The sequence below is a fragment of the Arvicola amphibius genome, chromosome 1, assembly GCF_903992535.2.
Source record: "Arvicola amphibius chromosome 1, mArvAmp1.2, whole genome shotgun sequence".
In the NCBI taxonomy this organism is placed as follows: domain Eukaryota; kingdom Metazoa; phylum Chordata; class Mammalia; order Rodentia; family Cricetidae; genus Arvicola; species Arvicola amphibius.
Window position 1 is genome coordinate 13,169,701 of NC_052047.1, and position 21,431 is coordinate 13,191,131.

Here is a 21,431-nt window from a genome sequence, read left to right on the forward strand (position 1 = left end):
AAGTCTCAGCTACTGCTCCAACATCATACCTGCCTGCCAGGATGATAACAGACTAACCCTCTATGGCAAACAAGCCCCCAATTAAATGCTTTCTTGTAGAAGTTGCTTTGGTCAGGGAATCTCTTCAAAGATTTTCTTGTTGCTCTCAGGAAAGAGTATGAAATCCTGGCCATAATCTACAGGGAAACAAAATGGAATGGTAATTTTTAAAGCTGGGACTGGAGAGACAGTGCGGCAGTACTGTGCTAGCTATGCAAGCTTGAGGGTTTGAGCTCAACCTTGAGATTTGAAATCCAGCCTAGCACTGGGCACCGTGGGTTCACCTAGCACCTAGCACTGGGCACCGTGGATTCACCTAGCACCTAGCACTGGGCACCGTGGGTTCACCTATCACCTAGCACTGGGCACCGTGGGTTCACCTAGCACCTAGCACTGGGCACCATGGGTTCACCTAGCACCCAGCACTGGGCACCGTGGGTTCACCCATCACCCAGCACTGGGCACCGTGGGTTCACCTATCACCCAGCACTGGGCACCGTGGGTTCACCTAGCACTGGGTACCGTGGGTTCACCTATCACCCAGCACTGGGCACTGTGGGTTCACCTATCACCCAGCACTGGGCACTGTGGGTTCACCTAGCACTGGGCACCGTGGATGCACCTAGCACCTAGCACTGGGCACCGTGGGTTCACCTATCACCCAGCACTGGGCACCGTGGGTTCACCTAGCACCTAGCACTGGGCACCGTGGGTTCACCTAGCACCTAGCACTGGACACCGTGGGTTCACCTAGCACCTAGCACTGGACATGCAGAGTCAGGAGGCCACGGGAATTGCTGGCCTGCCACTCTTGCCAAATGGATGCGCTCCAGATTCAGTGAGAGACCCTGTCGCAAAAGATAAGAGTAAATTAGAAAGACACCCATATCAAACTCTGGCCTCCCCCAACACACACTAAATAAGTTGGGGTAAATGGGTTCCTCAGAAAAAGTCAAACAAGATCTACCATAGGCCTCAGCTACACCTCTAAGGACTCCATGTTAGCCTATCACAGAGACACGTGCCTGTCAGCGTCGACGGCAGCACCGGTCACAATGGTTAAAGAAGCTGCCCGACAGCAGACGGACATGTAAAGAAAAGGTGGTGTAGATTTTCAACCACAAGCACTGAAGTTACATCATTTGCACAAAAATGGATATGACTGAAGATAATCATAAGGACAAATTTTTCTCATTTATGATTCCTAAGTTTAAATACACACACACACGTACTATGAAAACTGAAATAAAGCCACTGGGGAACAAAGGAAACTAATAGGAGGGGTGGAATGTGAGAGAAAGTTTAGAGGTAGGAATATATATTCAAAATACCATAAATACTTCTACGAATGCAGGGTCCACAGAAACACTGAAGGAAGACCCCAGACTCAAATAGTATGCAAGAACAAAGAGTGTTTATTATACCAGCATGCATGAGCAGTCCTTCACCTGTACAAAATGGCGTCAACCCCAAACCCAAGAGGGACATGTAGGCTCCTTTTAAGCACAGCCAAGGGGAGTTTCAGGGACAGCTACATAATTGGTTAGTTAGATTGGTTTTTGGATTGGGGGTTGTTTGTTTGTTTTGGGGGTTGTTTGTTTGTTTGTTTTGGTTTTTCGAGTCAGGGTTTCTCTGTGTAACAGTCCTGGCTGTCCTAGGACTAGCTCTTGTAGACCAGGCTGGCCTTGAACTCAGAGAGACCTGCCTGCCTCTGCCTCCCAAATCCTGGGATTAAAGGCACACGCCACCACCGTCCTGGGTTATTTATTGGTTTAGTCTTATTTTTTGACACACTGCAGAAGCTTGGTTGTGACTCAGAAGGGGGCTGCTGGGTTTGTCCTTGAGACACCTTGAGGCTGACTTAGGCCCTCTGTTCTCTCCCCGCAGCCTGAATCGAAGGGCCTTTTGTTGGAAAAGACACCTGTGTGCCCTTTTCTGAGAACTGGAACCTAAATTCAGTTATGAAAGTGGGAGAGTTTAACCCCTTCAGAAAATGTCGGGAAAAACCTTGTTCCAAACTAGATTCCAGGATGTACCAGGGAACTGACTTTGGGGACGCTTCCATCTCATCCGTGCGAATCAGTCAATAACAAGAATTTCTCTGTGTGGTTGAGGATTAAATGTCCCCCAGAAGAGCAACACAGGGCACAGGCTTTAGCAGTTAGAAGGCTCGTTTGTTTCATTCGGGGTCAGCCCTCCCTCTGGTTCAATGACGACAGTGGTAAACTGTCTGAAAACCAGCTGGGGATTAAGTTTATGCAAAAACGGGGTGTAGCGTGCGTGCCACGTAGTAAACACACGTGTTGCTACATCCCCATTATCTTTCTATCACTCCTAAAAGCCTCTTTCTCAGCTGCTTCATCTGCTCCGTCCTCATGTCCTCGGGAAGGCCCCAGCTCGGTGGTAAGGTCAGCACCATCACACCCTAGTGCTCGCAGTCTCCGCACCGAATCCTCTCGCTAAGGTGGCTTTTAAGAGCTGGCAGGCGACACTCCTCGCCCAGCAGCCCCTCACCTCCCTTTTGTTGTGACGCCCTGCGCCACGTGAAGCCACAACACACCCCCGGAAGTGAGCGGAACGGAGGCGTTCTCGTTGTACCCCCCTCCTCCATACTCCGGCCTTGGTTGGTTCCTCCCTCCTCCGCTTAGTCCCGAAAGGAGGCGGAACTAATGGTGCAGCCCGACGTTTCCCGGACGGACGGAAGAGCGGAGAGCACTGAGCGCGGAGCCGCGGGAGCCCGGGACAACCTAAGCACTGCTCCCGCGACATGGCTTTCAATTTTGGGGCTCCATCGGGCACGTCTGGCACCTCTGCAGCTACCGCGGCACCCGCGGGTGAGTCAGCCCCTGGACCTCCTTCCAAGGCACGGAAGCCTTGGGCCCGCCCCCTCGGTCCTATACCACCCGGCTGGGGGTCCGGGGTCGCCCTGGCACGCGGGACACCTTGGGGACATTTGGAGAGGGTTGGCGACGGCGGCGGTGGCGGGAGGGCCGCGGGCTGCTCAGGCTCGGCCTGGGGCTCGCACGGCGCGCGCATCCCGCGTGGCCCGGCCGCCGGGTGGCTTCCCGCCAACGGGGACTCCGCCCGGGGGAGGCCGGCCGTAGGCGACGCCCCTCTCCCTTCCCGGGACCCCGCGACCCCTCGTCCGGCTCGGCCTACTGGGCCAGAGGGCTTTCCTCCGTTCCCACCCCAGCCCGGGGGATGCTGGCCCCTGCCCCTGGTGCCCTTCGCTCCTTTCTCTGTCCCCACCTCCTCGGCTCTCTTAACCGGTTCCGGTGCCGGTCAGGTTTATCCACGCTGTGAAGCCTCTTGCTGATTCTTGTAATTCTTATCTTGCTTTCTTTTCCTTTTCTCTTCCCCACCTCTCACCTTTTCAAATTTTTGTTTCTCTGCCTCCACGTCTATCAGGATTTGGTGGGCTTGAGACTGCCAACTCCACCGCCGGTGGGTTTAATTTTGGGGGTTTCGGATTAACTGCTAACCCTGCAGTGAACTTTAATATTGGGAATTTCGGTGTTTCTACCACATCGGCGACTCCGTTCAATTTTGGTAACAGTCTGACGAGTGCAGGTAGATACTGCGGGTCATGTGTATAACGAGGGTCGGGGGCTGGAGTCCAAGAATGTTCCGATGTTCCTAGAGTTTGGGGAGGGGGGGATTGCACTTCTCTAATAAGGGAAGGGTTTGTTTCCTGAGGTCAAATTGAGTGTATATCAAGTTTTGACTTTCTTAAAAGATGTGATTTTTTTTTTAATTAGAAAGCCTGGAGAGCTAGAATTTTCGTTTGTGGGTTTGCATTTAATCATACAGAGTACACCTTCAAAATAAGAATTTGAAATGGAATTTATTTTGAATTAGAATGTTTTTCAAATTATTAGCTGCAGTATAAGCTCAGCGGTTCCCTGGGATTCTTGGACTCCTGCAGTCATTTTTCATTTTTTATACATATTTCATTGGGATTTCATTTATTGTCCTTGTGTTTCCAAGAGAAACAAATCTTATACGAACAGCGGTGACTTGTCTTGTTTTTCAATCTGTAGGACAACGTTTTTCTTCCATTAATTCAACTGTTAGTATGTATTTCTATAAGAGATGTAATTGTAGAAAGAATCTCCAATTCTTTGCTACATTTTTGGGAAAGGCTCCATGAGCATTTTAATTTACCAGATGACATTGAGTTCAAAAAAGTAGGCTAGACATCTTTGCACTCAAAAGGAGAATTATGAAGATTTTTTTAATCTGCAGGTTTGAAGATCTTTAAATTTTTCAAAACACAAATATAATGGGTGTGTTTGTCCCAATTTATGTGAGCTCAACGTAAAGTGACCCTTGGAAACATCTCGACCCTCAGCTGCTCGTATATGAATTTATCGTCCATAGTCTATGTTATGCCACTTCTGCCCATGCCAATTATATGCATTTGGTAAACATTACTTCCTGAGCTGACTTGGACAGTTAGGTATTTTGTCCATTCACTTGGTTCCACATTCTGTATATCATCTTATTCTCTGAGTTGAAAACAATGTGACATAGACTTGAACGTGCTAAGGATAAAGATGTATTATAGGTGTTTACATAGCACTGCCCTTGCTGTGTTTGTGTTTTCTATTTTGCTTAAAATTGGCACTGGGCAAAACAAACCTTATTTTGAAATTTATGTTTCAGAATAAAGCAAATCCATGTTCAACAGCAACAAATAAACCTGTTTGTATTTGCTTGATTTCATGTCCGTTTGAAGTTGTCACTGTTGAGTTTTGAGTTGTACAAATAAAATTGTGTTTTGATGGCTTTTAAATATGTTAATCAACAGCCTAAGCAAAGAGCTATAAAATTAAATTTTTTGTAGCCATGCAGGTCTGCTCTTACTAAAAAAGCATTTTTGGTTATTTGAAACATGATAAGATACTGATTAGTGTTTTTATTGTGTAGCCAGTTGGGGTAACATAGTTATTCTTTGAAAGTAGGAAGATAAAGGGGGACTAAAGACAGTACTTCCTATTTTAGGTGTTGCATCAAAAAGTTTAGCTGGCAATATTGCAGTAGAATCTATGTTACGTGTGTGCAGCAGCCTATGCACTAAATTTCCAAATCTGAATTGTATTGTTTTAAGTTGGAGAGTGTCATCAAGTGATGAAGTACTTGCCTACCTAGCATGTGCAGGATCCCAGCACCACAAAATTGATTTAAACTAGCTTAAAAAATTTTTTCTGTTTTTTGTTTTTTCGAGACAGGGTTTCCCTGTAGTTTCTAGAGCCTGTCCTGGAACTAGCTCTTGTAGACCAGGCTGGCCTCGAACTCAAAGATCCGCCTGCCTCTGCCTCCCGAGTGCTGGGATTAAAGGCGTGCGCCACCACCGCCTGGCAGCTTAAAAAATTTTTTGAGACAGCTTTTCACTATGTAGCCCAAGCTGATTTAGAAGTTGTCATCCTGCATTAGCTTCTCTCTTGATGGGATTGCAGACACTCACTACCAAACCCATCCTCTGTTGCAATCTTGATGAGGCTATCCTATTACAAGAAATAAGTGAGGTTCAAGTTAAACTCTCAGAAATCTGGAGTATAACCCAGCATTTATGGTTCAGATGTTTGTTTTAAATGTCTTTGACAGCATATTTCTAAATAGGTAACTACTACCGATACTCTTTTTAAAAACTGGGCTAACATTTCATTCTAGTCATATATTGTTAGATATGTCATTTTGTTTCTAGATTTACTTAAAAGTAAAATCAGTCAGTTGCCATGATGTGCCTTCGAGGCGCGTGGTAGCCTTGGCTCCCTTTCCTGACGCACCTCCACTTTTTTCCTTTACCTCCTTCAAGAAAAACGTTGTTATTTTACAGAGGTAAGAAGCCTGTTGGTGTTTCCTTTGAAAAGTTGTTACACACAGACTAAGGAGAAACGTAAGCTAATGTAGATGTAATTTAAGTTATGGAAATTACATATGGTTGCAAGCTGGCAAAGCCATCTGCTGCCATAACATGCTAGTTTGTTTTTTCATTTTGTTGGCTTTTCCAGGGTCTTGAACTCACCGAGATCTGCCTGCCTTCCGAGTGCTGGGTTTAAAGGCCACCACTACCTGATGCAAAGCTACTTTTTAAACAACTCCATTGTCAGTAAATGCTTAGTCTCATTAATTTTGTTAGTCAAAATCATACAGACACTTCAATTTGTAATAGCTAGTCTAAAGGTACATCTGTATCATTTTACAGTTATGGCAAAGGTTTTAACATTTTTTTTAATCATTTTACCCATTTAGTTAAAAGGACTATGTATTGCACCGTGTTATTTCTATTTAAAATACTTCATCATTTATTTCTTGCGGTGTATTAGTAATAGTGTAGGATTTTTTTAATGATGCTGCAAAAAAGGAAAAATTTAGATCAATATGTTCTTTGTATTTAGCAACTACTTTAAAAATATTTGAAGATGAATTCCCTCTATGTACGCAAAAGAACCTTTATGTTTTATCTTTTTTATTTAAATTAGGTGGGTTTGGAGGATTTGGAACAACAACTACAACTGCAGGCTCTGCATTCAGCTTCTCTGCCCCAACAAACACGGGCAGTACAGGTAAGAGAGCCAAGTCATCTGCAGAAGGACATACGGGAGACGTTAGAAACGTTGTTCTTAACTTACCTGATTCTGATTTTTCCTTGAAAGGCCTTCTCGGTGGCACTCAGAACAAAGGTTTTGGCTTCGGTACTGGTTTTGGCACAGCAACGGGAACTGGTACCGGTTTGGGTACTGGTTTGGGAACCGGCCTGGGGTTTGGAGGATTTAATACGCAGCCGCAGCAGCAACAGCAAACTAGTAAGTGGGATTTTATCTTCACATGTAAAGTTGTGGCCGTAACAGCTAGCGCCATGGCTTCAAATGCAGATTGTCTTCCTGTTGAGGACTACAGATCGGTTCCAAGGAATTTCAAAAGCTGCTCTTCGTGCTGTGCTCGAGAGTTAGGGAAAGCCCGAATGGCACTGTTAGGATGGAAGAGCCTGTACTTGCGGTCGGTCCATTAAAAGTTTTGTCATTTCTAACAGTAATACAAGTGGAGAAATCTGTATATAGTGTGACTTACTGTATGATTTATATGGGCACACTCTTGTCATGTCAAGACAGACCCTGAGCAGCTCCGCGTTTCCTTGTAGGTAGTGCTCCGCTGGAGGAACTGTTACCCCACCTCATGGCCTTCTTCATTTCCTGTGCGAGCGTGTCAGCATAACTCTTCAGCTTTGCCATTCTTAGATCTCTGCAGGCCTTCTTTTATATTATCAATTCATGGAAGAAATCCTGTCTTTTGTCTTTCAGAGGATTTCAGCTAGTTCTTTACTGTTCATTCCTACGTAGTTAAACATAGTGTTTGTCATCTGTATCTCTTATTGTTGAGTGGAATCTAGGGGCTTATTTACATAGATAGTTTCGTATTTTTTTATTTGTAAGACGATGTTATATATCCTTTATCAAGAGGTATAGAATATCTAGTTTTTTGTAATGATTCTAGCAGTCATTGGTAATCATTACTTAGATCAGTTCATTTATTACAGATTAAGGAGTTATGTTCATCTAGGTTCTTCTTGCATTTGTTTGTTGAAATTGATCTGTAACAAATTTTACCTCACTTATGTGGTTCTGGTTTGTTGTTGTTTTTAATGTTGGGTAACACAGTCACCCTGTGATCCCCACACACCCCAATAGGACTTGTCTCTCCAGCTCTTTTTTTTTCCTAGGAGTGTGTCAGCAAAATCTTGCTTCATTGGCCTCAGCCTTCTGGGTCCTGTTTTTTAAAATTAGGCTACCAAGCATTTAAACTTTGTTTACTTTGGTCCATTGTGAGTCAAACATGGATCCACTGGAAGAGCAACAAGCACCATCTCTTTGTTTTTTGAGACAGGGTTTCTCTGTAGCTTTGGAGCCTGTCCTGGAACTAGCTCTTGTAGACCAGGCTGGCCTCAAATTTATGGAGATCTCCCTGCTTCTGCCTCCCGAGTGCTGGGATTAAAGGTGTGCGCCACCACGGCTGGCTTGTTTCATTTTTAAAGCTCTAGGTGCGGTCAGCTGCCCCGTCTCTCAAGCATCAGGTCTCAGCAGTCCTATCTTTTTTCTAACTGTGCCATTGAAGCATCTGTAGAGCTGTTTGCTCAGATAGCCATGCCCTCTGCCCTTCCCTACAGAGCGGTCAGTGACATGCAAGACCTTGACAGCATCTAAAGTGAACATCCCACAAGCTGTTGCTCATTTAATGGGCCATTTCAGCTGTTTCCAGTCTGCTTCTCTTTGATGGCCTCAAGCTGTGGGCAGCTGACACTTGTTTGCTTTACCTCTCAGTTTCCTTGGCGACTCTCACCCGCATGTAAGATAGTATACAGATAGGTTCCCAAGTTAGGACATGACAGCTGGGAAGGGGTTTACTCTCTGTTCCTTAAATCTAAGTTTTCTGGACTTGTATTTTTGTTGTTTTTCCTTTCTAAGCTTTAGGTGGTCTCTTCAGTCAGCCTGCACAGGCTCCTGCCCAGTCCAACCAGCTCATCAACACTGCCAGTGCACTTTCTGCTCCAACATTGCTGGGGGATGAGAGAGATGCCATTTTGGCAAAATGGAACCAGCTTCAGGCTTTCTGGGGAACAGGAAAAGGATATTTCAACAATAACATTCCTCCCGTGGAGTTTACACAAGAAAATCCCTTTTGCCGATTTAAGGTATCAGTTGTGTCTTTGATCTTCATTTAAAGAGTGAACATAAGAGATATAGTAACTTTTAGATTAAAATGACATTTAAGAATGGTATGGCTACACTTCTTATTTTAAATAAAAATTATAAATTTAAAGTGATTTTTGAAAAATGTGTATGGTTCAGAGTGACCACACAGCCACCACAATAGGACTGAGGAAGAAGGTGTTGGCAGCGGAGGAACAATGGCTGTGGTGGTACACCCTGAATCTCTGCTCAGGGATGGACATAGAGGGACCGGAAGTCAAGTCCTCCTCAGCTGTAGAGCAAGTTGGAAGCCAGCCCAGGCTACATTAGACCCCATCTCAAAACAACCAACCCAGAGCTGTAAGGTGACCCAGTGGGTGAAGGAGCTTGTCACCGAGCCTTATGATCTGAGTTTGACACTCTCCCCAAAGCACATGACTCCTGAAAGTTGTCTTCTGACCTCCCTGTGTCCCATGGCAGCCCCCCCCTTAAATACATACATACATACATACATACATACATACATACATACATACATACACGCAAACAAAAAAGAAAGTGTGGTCTGCTTGTCACTTTAAAGGGTACCAGACTTAGGCTGTGTTCATCTGACTAGTCTGGAAAGTTCTCCTTGGCATGTAGAACCCGTTACTGTTACAAGAGTTGGTGCCAAAGGCGCGAGAACAGTAATGGCCGTTCTCTTTGTTCTGCCTCACTGTCTGTAAACAACCATCTCATTGAAATTTGACAGTGGAAGTGTTCTACTTGACCATTTGTTTTTCTTTCTTTGTTTTTGGTTTTTGTATATATGTGATCTCTCTTCTCTTTCCTTTTTTTATTTTTTTGTTCTTCAAAGAAAAACAGAAGAGAGGCTCTTGCTGCAATAGTCCAAGCTGGCCTTAAACTCATGATCCTCCTGCCTCAGCCTCTTGAGTGTTGAGATAATAAGGCTGCACCACCACGCACAGCTGACTGCATTTTCCGCATAACAAATCAATATATTACAATCAAGTTTGTACTTCACCCTGCCTTTTGGGGAATGTAAAGGTATAGGGGGGTGATGCTTAGGAATCAAACCCAGAAAGAACCTCATGTGTTCTAGTTACACGTTCTGCACTGAACTTCACCCTAGCACCTCAGGACCAGAGAAGTATTACAGATTTTAGACTTTTCAGACTTTTGGAATATTTATATATAATGGTATACCTTGAGGAACTCCTCTAAATAGGAAATTGATTTATGTAGCTTCAGCTTGTACATATACCTTAAAGGTAATTTTATACAGTAACTTTAGTGTGTTTGTGTGCTGTGACCCATCATAGAAGGTCAGTTGTAGAATTTTTTTTTTTAACTTGAGACATCATGTTAACACCAGAAAGTTTCAGAGTTTGGAGTACTTTATAGTTTAGCTTTGCACACTAGGGTTATTTAATTTCTGTATCATCTGAATTATTAGTTGAAATTTTTAATATTGTTGTTTGGCGATAAGATAATACAGTAGTAAACATAGAAGTATCAGTTTAAATGTTTTAACTTTTCTTAAAAGTTGCTACATAATATACATAGTAAAATGTATAATGTACATATGAATAAACTTTTTTAAAAGTTACATATAAGTGGTGACAAAGGTCAAAATGTTCCTATATATAAGCTATTTTTAGCAATGTGTAATTCCTTGTATTTAATAATATGTAGTAATTTTACTCATTTAATGTTACACTAATAACCTGTTTCATACTTTTGTAACCTGTAGTCATAAAATAGACATTCTTGATATCATTAGTATCTCGACAGTGTCATTGTACCTTAAACATACTTTATTTGTAAATTGTTTCTTTAAAATGTAAAGATTCATGAGTCATCTCTATAGTGAAGTAAGTACATTCAGCCCATGACTTCTGCAGTTACATGTGTGACATATGAGTTGTTCCAATATATAAGAAACCTCTGAAAATGAATGACTTTCACAATCTTCCAGAGAAAATTCTTTAGTTCCTATACTGGAGAGGAAATTTAAATTTATGTAGTTTAGGGAAATGAAGTTTGCTAATGTGGAATCCCACAGAGTGCTTGCTGTTTCCATCATCTTAGCAGATGCTAAGCTATTAAACATTTCGTGTAACGTCTGCATGTATTTTTAATACTATCATTCATTTCACAGGCTGTAGGTTATAGTTGTATGCCCAATAATAAAGATGAAGATGGACTGGTGGTTTTAGTTTTCAACAAGAAAGAAGCAGACATTAGAAGCCAGCAGCAGCAGCTAGTAGAATCATTGCATAAGGTTTTGGGAGGAAACCAGACCCTGACTGTCAATGTGGAGGGCATTAAGACCCTGCCAGATGATCAGTAAGTAAACATGTGCGTGGGTTGTTCCCTTGTGGGTTTTGCTGCTGCTGAAACATAAATCTCAGCAGAATGCTATCTCTAGTTGGTGATTATTAACAAATTTATAGAAGTGTTGAAAAGTTCTGTTTTCTTTGTTTTGGATTTTTTATCAGATAAACTTTGCAGATACTAGGATGTAGATTTCATTCAGGAACCGCAGGGCACATTGCAGCTGCATGCAGACCGAAGCTATCACTGGAGGTTTCCCTCCCACCCGCCAGTTCCTGAATATTTACCCTGAGGCTTAATATTAAGTACAAACTATTTGACTGATGGCTCAGGCTTATTACTAACTAGCTTTTACATCTTAAATTAATTCATTCCTGTTAATCTGTATTGCCACGTGCCAGCATCTCCCTGACTCCAACCCTTTTTCTCCTTGTATCTGTTTGGATTTTCCACCTGGCTCTATTGTGGCTATTGGCCAAATTAACTTCTTTATTAATCAATGCTAATAAAACATATTCACAGCCTTACAGAGGGGCATCCCACATCATGAAGCTTTACTGGGGCGTTTTAATAACTAACTCCTTTTGCTTGTTTTGGTTTTCGTTGCTGTTGTTTTTGATGGGTTTTAGATGATCTTACTGTGTAGTGCTGGTTATCCATCCACTTTGTACTTAGAGTGCTCCTCCTGCCTTGTCTGTGTGCTAGAGTTAGAGAGATGCAGTCCCGTGTCCAACCCATGCACTCTGCTCGTTCATGAACAGTGTGATAGCTCTAGTTCCCTCGTCCTTTCGTAATTTCTTCTTGGTGGCGAGATACTTACTTTTGGATATTTAAGGTTAGGTGAATTATATCGTTACTATTTCTAGTAATACCCAGTGACTGACTCAGGTTGTACTTCTTGGGTCTTGCCTGCAACAGGCAGCCCATAAGTTTTGGCAGAATCATAAGAGTCAATAGTTCTAGGGAGCAGGGAACAGTAAGAAACATTTGATAGAGAAACATACTGCTAAGCAAATCATCTCAAAAAATAAATTCTATCCTTTTTTTAAGCATTATTCTTTTATTTTGAGATAGTTTTTTTTTTTTTTTAAGATTTATTACAGTGTTCCACCTACATGCCAGAAGAGGGCACCAGATCTCATTACAGATGGTTGTGAGCCACCATGTGTGCTGGGAATTGAACTGAGGGCCTCTGGAAGAGCAGCTCTTAACCTCTGAGCCATCTCTCCAGCCCCCTAAATTCTACCTTATTTACCTACCCGTTTTGGTTTTTGTTATTTAAGATGATTTACAAATGAACCTAATATAGAGGTTTACTTTTAAGATTTAAAAAAATAATAAACAAAAAAACTTTTCTCCTGTAAAAACCACTTTTGACTTCAGCCATCAGTCTTTCCAGACATTTGTGGCTGTGGGCCATGAAGTCAGCGTGATAAATTGGTTGTTTGCCTCCAGGACAGAAGTTGTCATTTATGTTGTTGAGCGTTCTCCAAATGGCACCTCGAGAAGAGTCCCAGCGACAACACTGTATGCCCACTTTGAACAAGCCAACATTAAAACACAGCTGCAGCAGCTCGGGGTGACGCTGTCTATGACCAGAACAGAGCTGTCCCCTGCTCAGATCAAACAGCTCCTGCAGAACCCTCCTGCTGGTAGGTGCTGTAGCTGGCTAGTCGGTTATTAGTGCGGGAGCTTGTCATGTGTTTGCTTATTTGGAATGTATTCTTGAATATTGTGTTTTAGTTAGTTGTAAGTTTAAATTATATAACTAAGACATTAGAAATTTTGGAAAGTGACAAAAATAATTCTTAACCCATCTGCCTGTAGATAGAAGTGTTTTGGGTTTTTTATCTTTAATTACTTACTTAAATATGTTAATGCTTTAAAAAAAAGTCTAGATATCCTAAGTAAGTAGACTGATAAGTCTAGCTTGTCTCCCTTCCCTAGCGGTAACTACAGTAGCGCTGGACTCTGCTGCTCCAAGTGTAGGCAAATGTGCTCGGAGTAGAAAAGGATCTGCGCCGCACACGCTCCGCCTGCCTTCTCAGTTACAGATTCTTAGTGCCTCCCATGTTCGCAGTTGAAGAGGAACTTTACTCTATTTAAACACTAGAGTATTCTATAGATAGACCTTACTTAATTCAATATTGTTTCTATACATTCACCTTTCCAAACTAAGCAGCAGTTAATATCTGTAGGAATGTATCTTAGAGCATGTGAGTATTTAGTTTTGTTAGAATAAGGTCTCTGGTAGCTGTAACTCAGCCTTGAAAGATGGAGTACAGATCATGAACTTGAGGGCACAGCCTGGACTGCAGAGTGAGACGGGGGCAGCCCAGGGGACACAGTGGCCACGTTACATTTGTTAGGTTCAGAGACCTTCTACCAGTGTATTTGCAACTGTAGTGTATTGTGCCCCTCACAGCAGCAAAAAATTAATATTGAGTCTGTATTTTCCTGATAACAGGTCAAATAACTATTCATACTTGAGAATAGCCTTTTTATGTCCTTTGCTCATTTCTTGTTCGAGTCATTGCACTTTTTGTTTATGTGGGCTCTCTTTGTGTGCTAGAGGTGGACGTATTATTCTATCTGCTGCAGATACTTCCTTTCAATTCATATTTATAAAATTATTTTTATAATGAACATTTTTTAAAAGTAATTCCTCATTATAACTTCTGAACTCTGACTTTAAGAAAGCATTTCCCATACAAATATAAACACAGAAAATCATGTTTTATAAGAATATTTTTGTTTGTGGTAGGTGTTGATCCTATTATTTGGGAACAAGCCAAGGTGGATAACCCCGATTCTGAAAAGTAAGTGTATCACTATTTTATATACAGACTGGTACTTACCAGAAAGGAAGCAAACAGACATGGGCTATTAGTTGTATTCTTGCATTTGAAGAGTTATTTTCATTGCTTTTTAAAACAGTTCTGCCATGAAAGGCAGCAAGATGAGGTGAGACTGGGCAGGGCTGGGGAAACCTGGATCCTAGTCATCTGTCACATTTGCCTTAACAGTGAGTGCGAGTTTTTGACTGAAAATAAGGAGGTTGAAAATAGCATGGCAGCTTGTTGATCTCAATGCTGTGGACTAGAAATTCCTTGTAAATTTCATGAGGTCTGTTACAAAATACATCTTATTGGTTTTATAAGTTCTGAAAAGCAACCTTGCATTTTAGATTAATTCCTGTACCCATGGTGGGTTTCAAAGAGCTGCTTCGAAGACTGAAGGTTCAAGACCAGATGACTAAGCAGCATCAGACCAGATTAGATGTAAGCATTCATTTTGCGTTCTCTATCCTGAGTGAACAAAAGTTAGGAGTTGTTTTTCCCGTGTGTGCTATTTTTTCCTAGAGGAACTCGTACACTGCAGAACATGACAGCTTCCTGTACCAGCTTTCTTTGTGATAGCAGCCCTGCACATACACTGTTTTTTCTTTATTTTTATGTGTATAGCTGGTACCTATATGGTCTGCACACCACATATTGTGCAATATCTTGGAAGCTAGAGAGGGCGTCAGATCCCCTGGAACTGGAATTAAAAACTGCCATGAGTGTGGAATTGAACCTGGGTCCTCTGGAAGAGCTCTTAACATCTGACCGATAGATTTGTCTTGACATATTTTATGAGTTTAGATTTATTCAAAGTCATCTCTCTTTTTATTATATTTTTAATCCAAGGATTTAGCAAGTCCAACCCTGATTAACTTCTAAAACAAAACTGTGGGTGTTCTGAATTGACCTCCATGTTCTCTGACATGCAGTTTCGATTTCATTAGACAGGAGTGAGCTTACTGTTTATAAAGTGATGAGTTCTGGGGACGCAGTTCTCCTGTTACACTGATCCAGCATTTGTGTGGCTGTGTCGGGACAGAGCCCTGCAAATATCACCATGTAGCTATTCCTCCTTTCCAGTATTTCTCTGCCCAAAAATTTCAGCATGATTTCTCTGTGGTCCAATTTCCAGACACTTCATGATGTTAGGCTGGACACGCTGAATTCATAAGTATCACCCTAAAATGAATTGTGTAGCCAAGGATGACCTTCAACTTCTGATTCCCCTGCCTCTGCCTCCCAAGTACTGAGATTCCAGGTGTTTGCGCATCACTGCACCTGGTGAGGACTGGTTCGTGATGTTGAATCATTTCATCCTTTAATATTGAGGCCGTCCATGTCCTTCGAACTAGTTTTTAGATACTCTCTTCAAAAATCTTATACATCCTCTTTTTTTTGTTGTTGACTTCCAATTTTTTAAATAAATTTGGGTGATAAACATAGCAACCTAAATTTGTCCTTTGTCCCCTCAATAATGTCCTGGTGTCTCATTAAAAGTAATGGAGGCCATACTGGTGTTACAGGCCTGTCTGTAATCAAGGCTACATGGGAAGCTGAGGCAAGAGGATCGCAAGTTCAAGGCTTTAGTTGGATACAACCGTTATTCAAGGCCCACCCGGGCAATGTAGTGAGATCTTGTCTCAAAATAAAATGTGAAAAGGGGCCTGATGGATGTAGCTGAGTGGTAGAGTGCTTGTGTAGTATATGCTGGGCCTTAGGTTGGTTCAGTTCCCAAGTGTGTCCCCCTTCCCACCCCAAACAAAGGTGATCTACGTAGGTGGGCATAGTAACATAGCTTATCCAACCTTTTTGTCCTCTTTAACACTCCAGTGGCATAGAAACTAATTATGATAGGGACGACCATAGGTTGGGATGCTTTAGTGTGATGGAGAGATTGTAACGTGTTTGGGACGGAATGAGGCCATTGTTAACGTGCAGAGCAGTGTGACCTGGCTTCAGTTCTAGAGCCGGTGAGAAAGCCAGGCGTGATAGCCCATGACTATAGTCCCAGCGCTAGGGGGTGGGGACAGCAGGTCTCTGAAGCTCACTGCTCATCCAGCTCAGCTCCCTTGACAAATTCCAAGGGACCCTGCATCTCAAAAAAAAAAAAAAGATACCTGAGGTTATCCCTCCGGCTTCCACACACGCATGTGCCTTGTACTCTCAGAGCACATACACGTGCACATGTGCACACACAAATTAAGTCTGCCTTGGTAAGCTTAACATACCATTGGGCAAAGTATTAGGATTTTAGGCCAGACAAAAAACATCACTAGCCAGGGAGAAAAAAATATATTCACATATTCACTTTTTGGATTTATTTCATTCCTTTTTCTCTCTGTTCTGATTATCCCCTCCAGGTATTCGGTACCAAGATATGGAGTATACTTTCTTCCCAGCTCCACCAACTTCAGACTGTGAACCCTAAGTCCAACAGTGTCTGACAGATCCTAATTTTTTTTCAGTCAGGCCTGGGTCTATTTAAAATTCTTTATTTCTGAAATGTTACTGTTTTCACAGTATGCTGCCTCATCACTAAATATCTGAAAGCTCTAAAGAAATTTTGGAATAGTGCTTTTTAATTTTTAGACATGTAAAGGAAGGAAACAAAATACAGAATCATGGGGCTGGGCGGTCAAGAGCTTGCACTGCACAGAAGACTAAGGCTGGATGCCAAACACCTGTGCCAGGCCTCTCTGGACTCTAGTGCACCTACACAGACACACACACACACAAATACACAGGCGTGCACACACAAAAAGGAATTTACAAATGCTAAAATGGCGAACTAAAGCTAATGTTTTGAGAGATGGCTCTCAGGGTTATCTGAGAATTAGGCTAGTACACGTAGGTTTGCCTGTTAAATAGCTGTTGTGTCACGCTTGGTTTATCCTCAAAAACATGTCTTTTTAACAGATCATATCTGAAGATATTAGTGAGCTACAAAAGAATCAAACTACCACTATGGCCAAGATAGCACAGTACAAGCGGAAGCTCATGGATCTCTCCCACAGAACCTTACAGGTAATAATGTGAAATTCCCCCAGTGTTTATAAGAGGTTATAAGTGAAATACACACCAAATAGGAAATGTTTTTTAAATAGGAAAAAGACCTAAGTTGGAGGGTTGATCCTACAACAGAAATTTGGAGGGAAGATCCTACAGGATGAGAAATAAGGGTAAAAATATTTTTAAAGTTCCTCTTAGTGACAAGGTGACAGAAACACTTTTGGTACAGGGAAGATATAAAATCAGCAACTCCTGGCTCCCTAAAGTATAGAACATATTTGAGTGCCAGGGAAAAAATGTGACCATGTGTGCCATTAAACCAGTCACCAGTTTACCAGACTGGGACAGCAACAGAAGGGGAAATCATAAATTGTCATGAGAAAAGTGCTACAGACCAGATTCGAAAGCCTTTGTCGAAATACCAAATAAAAATCTGAGCTCACTGTTAAGAAAGTTTAGAAATATTAAGGTACGCTTGACACCTGTAAGAGAGGTGAGAAACAGCGGCACATTCCGAGTGGCTGTGCACAGACGTGAAAAGCTGACTGTGGATGGCCGTCAGATGAGTGACCATCTCAGAGAGAAACGTCCGACCAGAGAAACCGTGCCACACACGGGCCTAAGTAGTAGAAAGATGGTGTTTCAGATTTGAAACCCGGGGAGATAGGTGATTTTCTCTAACAAATAGAAATCACCAAAAGTAAGGTACAGCAAAGTGAAAGAACTGGTAATAGCTGGAGAGCAGAGGAGAGTTACTAAAGTCCACGTGGAAGCCCACAGTGTAGCTAATTTCATTGCTGAATTTTGTCTAAGTAATAAAAAGCTAGTTTTTATGTTCTTTAATCTTCCTAAATCAAGGAAAAATATTTATGGCTTTTTTTCCTCTTTGAACAATTTCATTGAGGTATATAGTTCATATATCATACACTTACCTCACTCAAAGGATATAATATACCATCTGTGAGTGTGTTTTCAGTTTTAGGATATTTTTGTCATTCTACAGAGACTTGCCATGTCTCTCAGGAGCCACTCACCCATTTAACCCGTATAACTCAGACATTAGCAGGATGCTCACGTGGCCAGAAAGCTTTACAGTGAAATTGACTAAATCTCCGTGTTGTGGTGCATTCCTGTAATCCTAGCACTGTGGACACAGCTGGGATTAGCTGTGTTACGTTTTATACAAAGATATTTTCTTTAATAAGAAAATATAATTGGCCGGGTGGTAGTGGCACACGCCTTTAATTCCAACACTTGGGAGGCAGAGGCAGATGGATCTCTGTGAGTTCGAGGCCAGTCTGGTCTACAAGAGCTAGTTCCAGGACAGGCTCCAAAGCTACAGAGAAACCCTGTCTCGAAAAAGCAAAACAAAATAGAGAAAAAAAATCTAATTGGGATGTAGGCAGATATATAGAAGCACTTCAGAGTAAACATAAAGCACTAGGATTGTTTCTTCTTCTTCTTTCTCCTCCTCCTCCTCTTCTTCTCTCTCTTTTTTTTTTAAACTGTTTGAGACAGGGTCTCAACTATGCAACCTCGACTGGCCTGGAGCTCTCTCCTTCGTCAGGCTGGCCTCAGCCTTTTCCTCATGCTTTAGCCTCCCGAGTGCTAGGATTTCAAAGTACCCCGTATTAGTTCTCAGCCAGTGTCTATCAGCAAGTCCATAATTGATTTTAAAAACTAGTCTACTAGTTCGTACCGGTGTCTTCTCTTTTACAGGTCCTAATCAAACAGGAGATTCAAAGGAAGAGCGGCTATGCGATCCAGGCTGATGAGGAGCAGCTGCGGGTTCAGCTGGACACTATTCAGGGCGAGCTGAATGCCCCTACTCAGTTCAAAGTAAGACTTGGTGGTCAGCCTGGCTGGAGGCTGCTTGGGGAGCTGAACAGGAACGTACAGCAGTGTGTTTGTTTGCACTAATTAGAACTTCCGAAAATAAATTCCCAGTCACGGTACTTTTGGCTTGCATTAGTGCTTCAAATCAAAGACCTGGGAGTTTTAACTGATGGTTTTGAAGCTATCTTTTCAAAAACAGCCTTCTTCAGTAGTAGCTGTTAGTGTTAGTGCTTGTCTCTGGCTCATTCTTAGGGTCGACTAAATGAACTGATGTCCCAGATCAGGATGCAGAATCACTTTGGAGCTGTGAAGTCTGAAGAGAGGTATTACATAGATGCGGACCTCTTGCGAGAAATCAAGCAGGTGAGCTCAGCTTACAGCCTCATACCTATCAGGATGGCTGCTGCTCAACAGCAGAAATACTCGCTCATTAGAATATGGAGAAGTTGTAACCTTCAGGCACCTTTAAGTATCATAAAATATAAAAAAACATTGCTTCCTCAAAAAAATTAAAAGTAGTCGGGCATTGGGGATGTATGCCTTTAATCCCAGCACTTGGGAGGCAGAGAGAGGCAAGTGATCTCTAAGTTCAAGGCCAGCCTGGTCTACAGAGCAAGTTCCAGAACAGCCAGGACTACACAGAGAAACCCTGTCTCGCAAACAACAAAAGTGAAAGTAGAATTGCCATATTATTTGGCAGTTCTCCATCTATTTTTGAGAGACAAGGTCTCAGTATGTAACCCTGGTTGGTCTTGAACTCAGAATCTGCCTCTGCCACTTGAGTGCTGAGATTCAAGGTATAAACTACCAGGGATCTGCAAAGACATTTATACTCCTATGTACAAACACATATAGTGCAGTATGACTCCTTCCTAAAGAGGAGGAAATTCTGACACATGCAACAAATGGGTAGACCTTGAAATATGTGGTCATAGAAGGACAAGTAATGTATGATTCCCCTTCTGTGAGGCAAAGTGCCCAACGATGTGAATGTACACATCTCTGGACACTGAAAATGCCCGCATATAAAGAGCCAAACGTCCTCCCTCCACAATCTGTCCACATAATAGATGTGTCAAAGGGTGGGCAGTGGAGTACTCAGGTCAGTGGGAAGGTAAACTGCGTTTTATTATAATCTAGAATGATCTGTGTATTAAATTGAGAAGCTGGGACTGGGGATGTAGCTCAGTTGGTAGAGTGCTTGCCTGCTATGCATGGAGCCCAGCACCACAGCAACAGACAGTACACACCCACTGTCCAGTGTTCGGGAGGCAGGTCTAGAAAACACATCTAAAACACAGTAGACATGTGTTGGTGGTAGTTGTCTGGCTGCATGCTTGTTGTATATAGTCGCTAGTGCTGTTTTGTGGGTAGCACACTGATGTTTTATTTTCTTAATTCATTCTAGCATTTGAAACAACAACAGGAAGGCCTTAGCCACTTGATTAGCATCATAAAAGATGACCTAGAAGATATAAAACTGGTAGAGCATGGATTGAATGAAACCATCCATAGCAGAGGCGGTGTCTTTAGCTGACCATTTACAGACGTGCTCCGAGGTTCATAAAGTGCATCTTGCTACAGCAGGCCTTCTGTACGATGACTACATGGACGGGAAAAAGAATCCTTTTCCTCGCTGGCATGTTTGAGGTTCCTGAGAAATCACTGTACATTAAATCTGAAATGGACACCACAAAGCTCTTCAAAGAGAATCTGAAAATTTTTTATCTAAAAGCTCTATTTACTTAAAAAAGTACACGATTACCCGGAGTATATGCACTGTTGTACATTTGACAGCAGCATTAAGTATGGTCATGGTGTTTAAAGGTTATTCTCCAGTCCCGTTTTCCATAGCACGAATGAAACATAGCTACTTCTACATAACAGAATAAACCGTAACTACATGCTGTGGAGACTGCTTCAGAGTTAAATGCATATCTGCATTTTATATCTGTGAGATCAGCAGTGGGGAGTAAAGAAAATCCCAAAATATTTAATGATTTGTGTGGTTTTCCTTTTGTTCTATGAAGACTTGAAGATATATTTTTATATTATTTTACTTATTTGGAACTTAACAGAACATACCTAAACAATTAGGATTTAACAAAAATCACCATTTTTGCAAACTTTTTATTTCTAAAAATGAAATTTAAAATAAATTGTTAATTTGCAGTTTTATGTAATTCTGTCCTCTGGTGTTTTATTTATGGACTTGTCATATTTTGACTAGAGTCTAACAAGTGAAACCATCTAGGATGAAGAGCCTCATGTTAACATCTGACAACAGTGGCTGAGTATGACATCATAGGACTCTTCCATAGCCCACCAGTTTTAAATACAACTTCTGACTTCAGGACATACCTGGGCCGCAGGTGTTGACACCTCTGCAGATACCCTGACTACGGTATGTTTGTGTGGTGCTTTGGTTTACACCGGGGGGCTGTTGCGAGAGAACACGGTGAACTTTGCTGTTGTACTAATGAGGGGTGGTGGGGGAAGGGCTGTGTCGACTCCTCATGAAGCAGAGGAGTTACACTGTAAAGGTAGAGACTGTAAAGCTTCTTTCCAAGTTGGCTGCTAGAATTTTATAGTCGCTGCTGTTGAGTGTGTGGCATGTGAACATAACACCACTCTTCCCTGGTTGTTCCCATCTTATTTCATGCTTGTTGAGATGCTA

At 42.2% G+C, this 21,431-nt stretch overlaps 1 protein-coding gene across 2 annotated transcripts; it reads left to right on the forward strand.

Annotated features, from left to right (window-relative positions):
* Nucleotides 1-2,696: 2,696 nt before the first annotated feature.
* Nucleotides 2,697-20,937, forward strand: Nup54 (nucleoporin 54). 2 transcript variants are annotated; one of them, XM_038331160.1, is made up of 13 exons: nucleotides 2,697-2,873; nucleotides 3,448-3,609; nucleotides 6,525-6,608; nucleotides 6,699-6,848; nucleotides 8,505-8,731; nucleotides 10,891-11,078; nucleotides 12,522-12,718; nucleotides 13,831-13,885; nucleotides 14,254-14,347; nucleotides 16,826-16,933; nucleotides 18,638-18,757; nucleotides 19,007-19,117; nucleotides 20,163-20,937. In XM_038331160.1, the coding sequence occupies exons 1-13, from the start codon at nucleotides 2,807-2,809 to the stop codon at nucleotides 20,289-20,291; spliced, it is 1,692 nt and encodes a 563-aa protein (XP_038187088.1). In that variant the 5' UTR covers nucleotides 2,697-2,806; the 3' UTR covers nucleotides 20,292-20,937. The 2 variants fall into 2 exon arrangements, with proteins under 2 accessions (XP_038187088.1, XP_038187081.1); XM_038331153.1 differs by lacking the exon at nucleotides 3,448-3,609.
* Nucleotides 20,938-21,431: the final 494 nt, after the last annotated feature.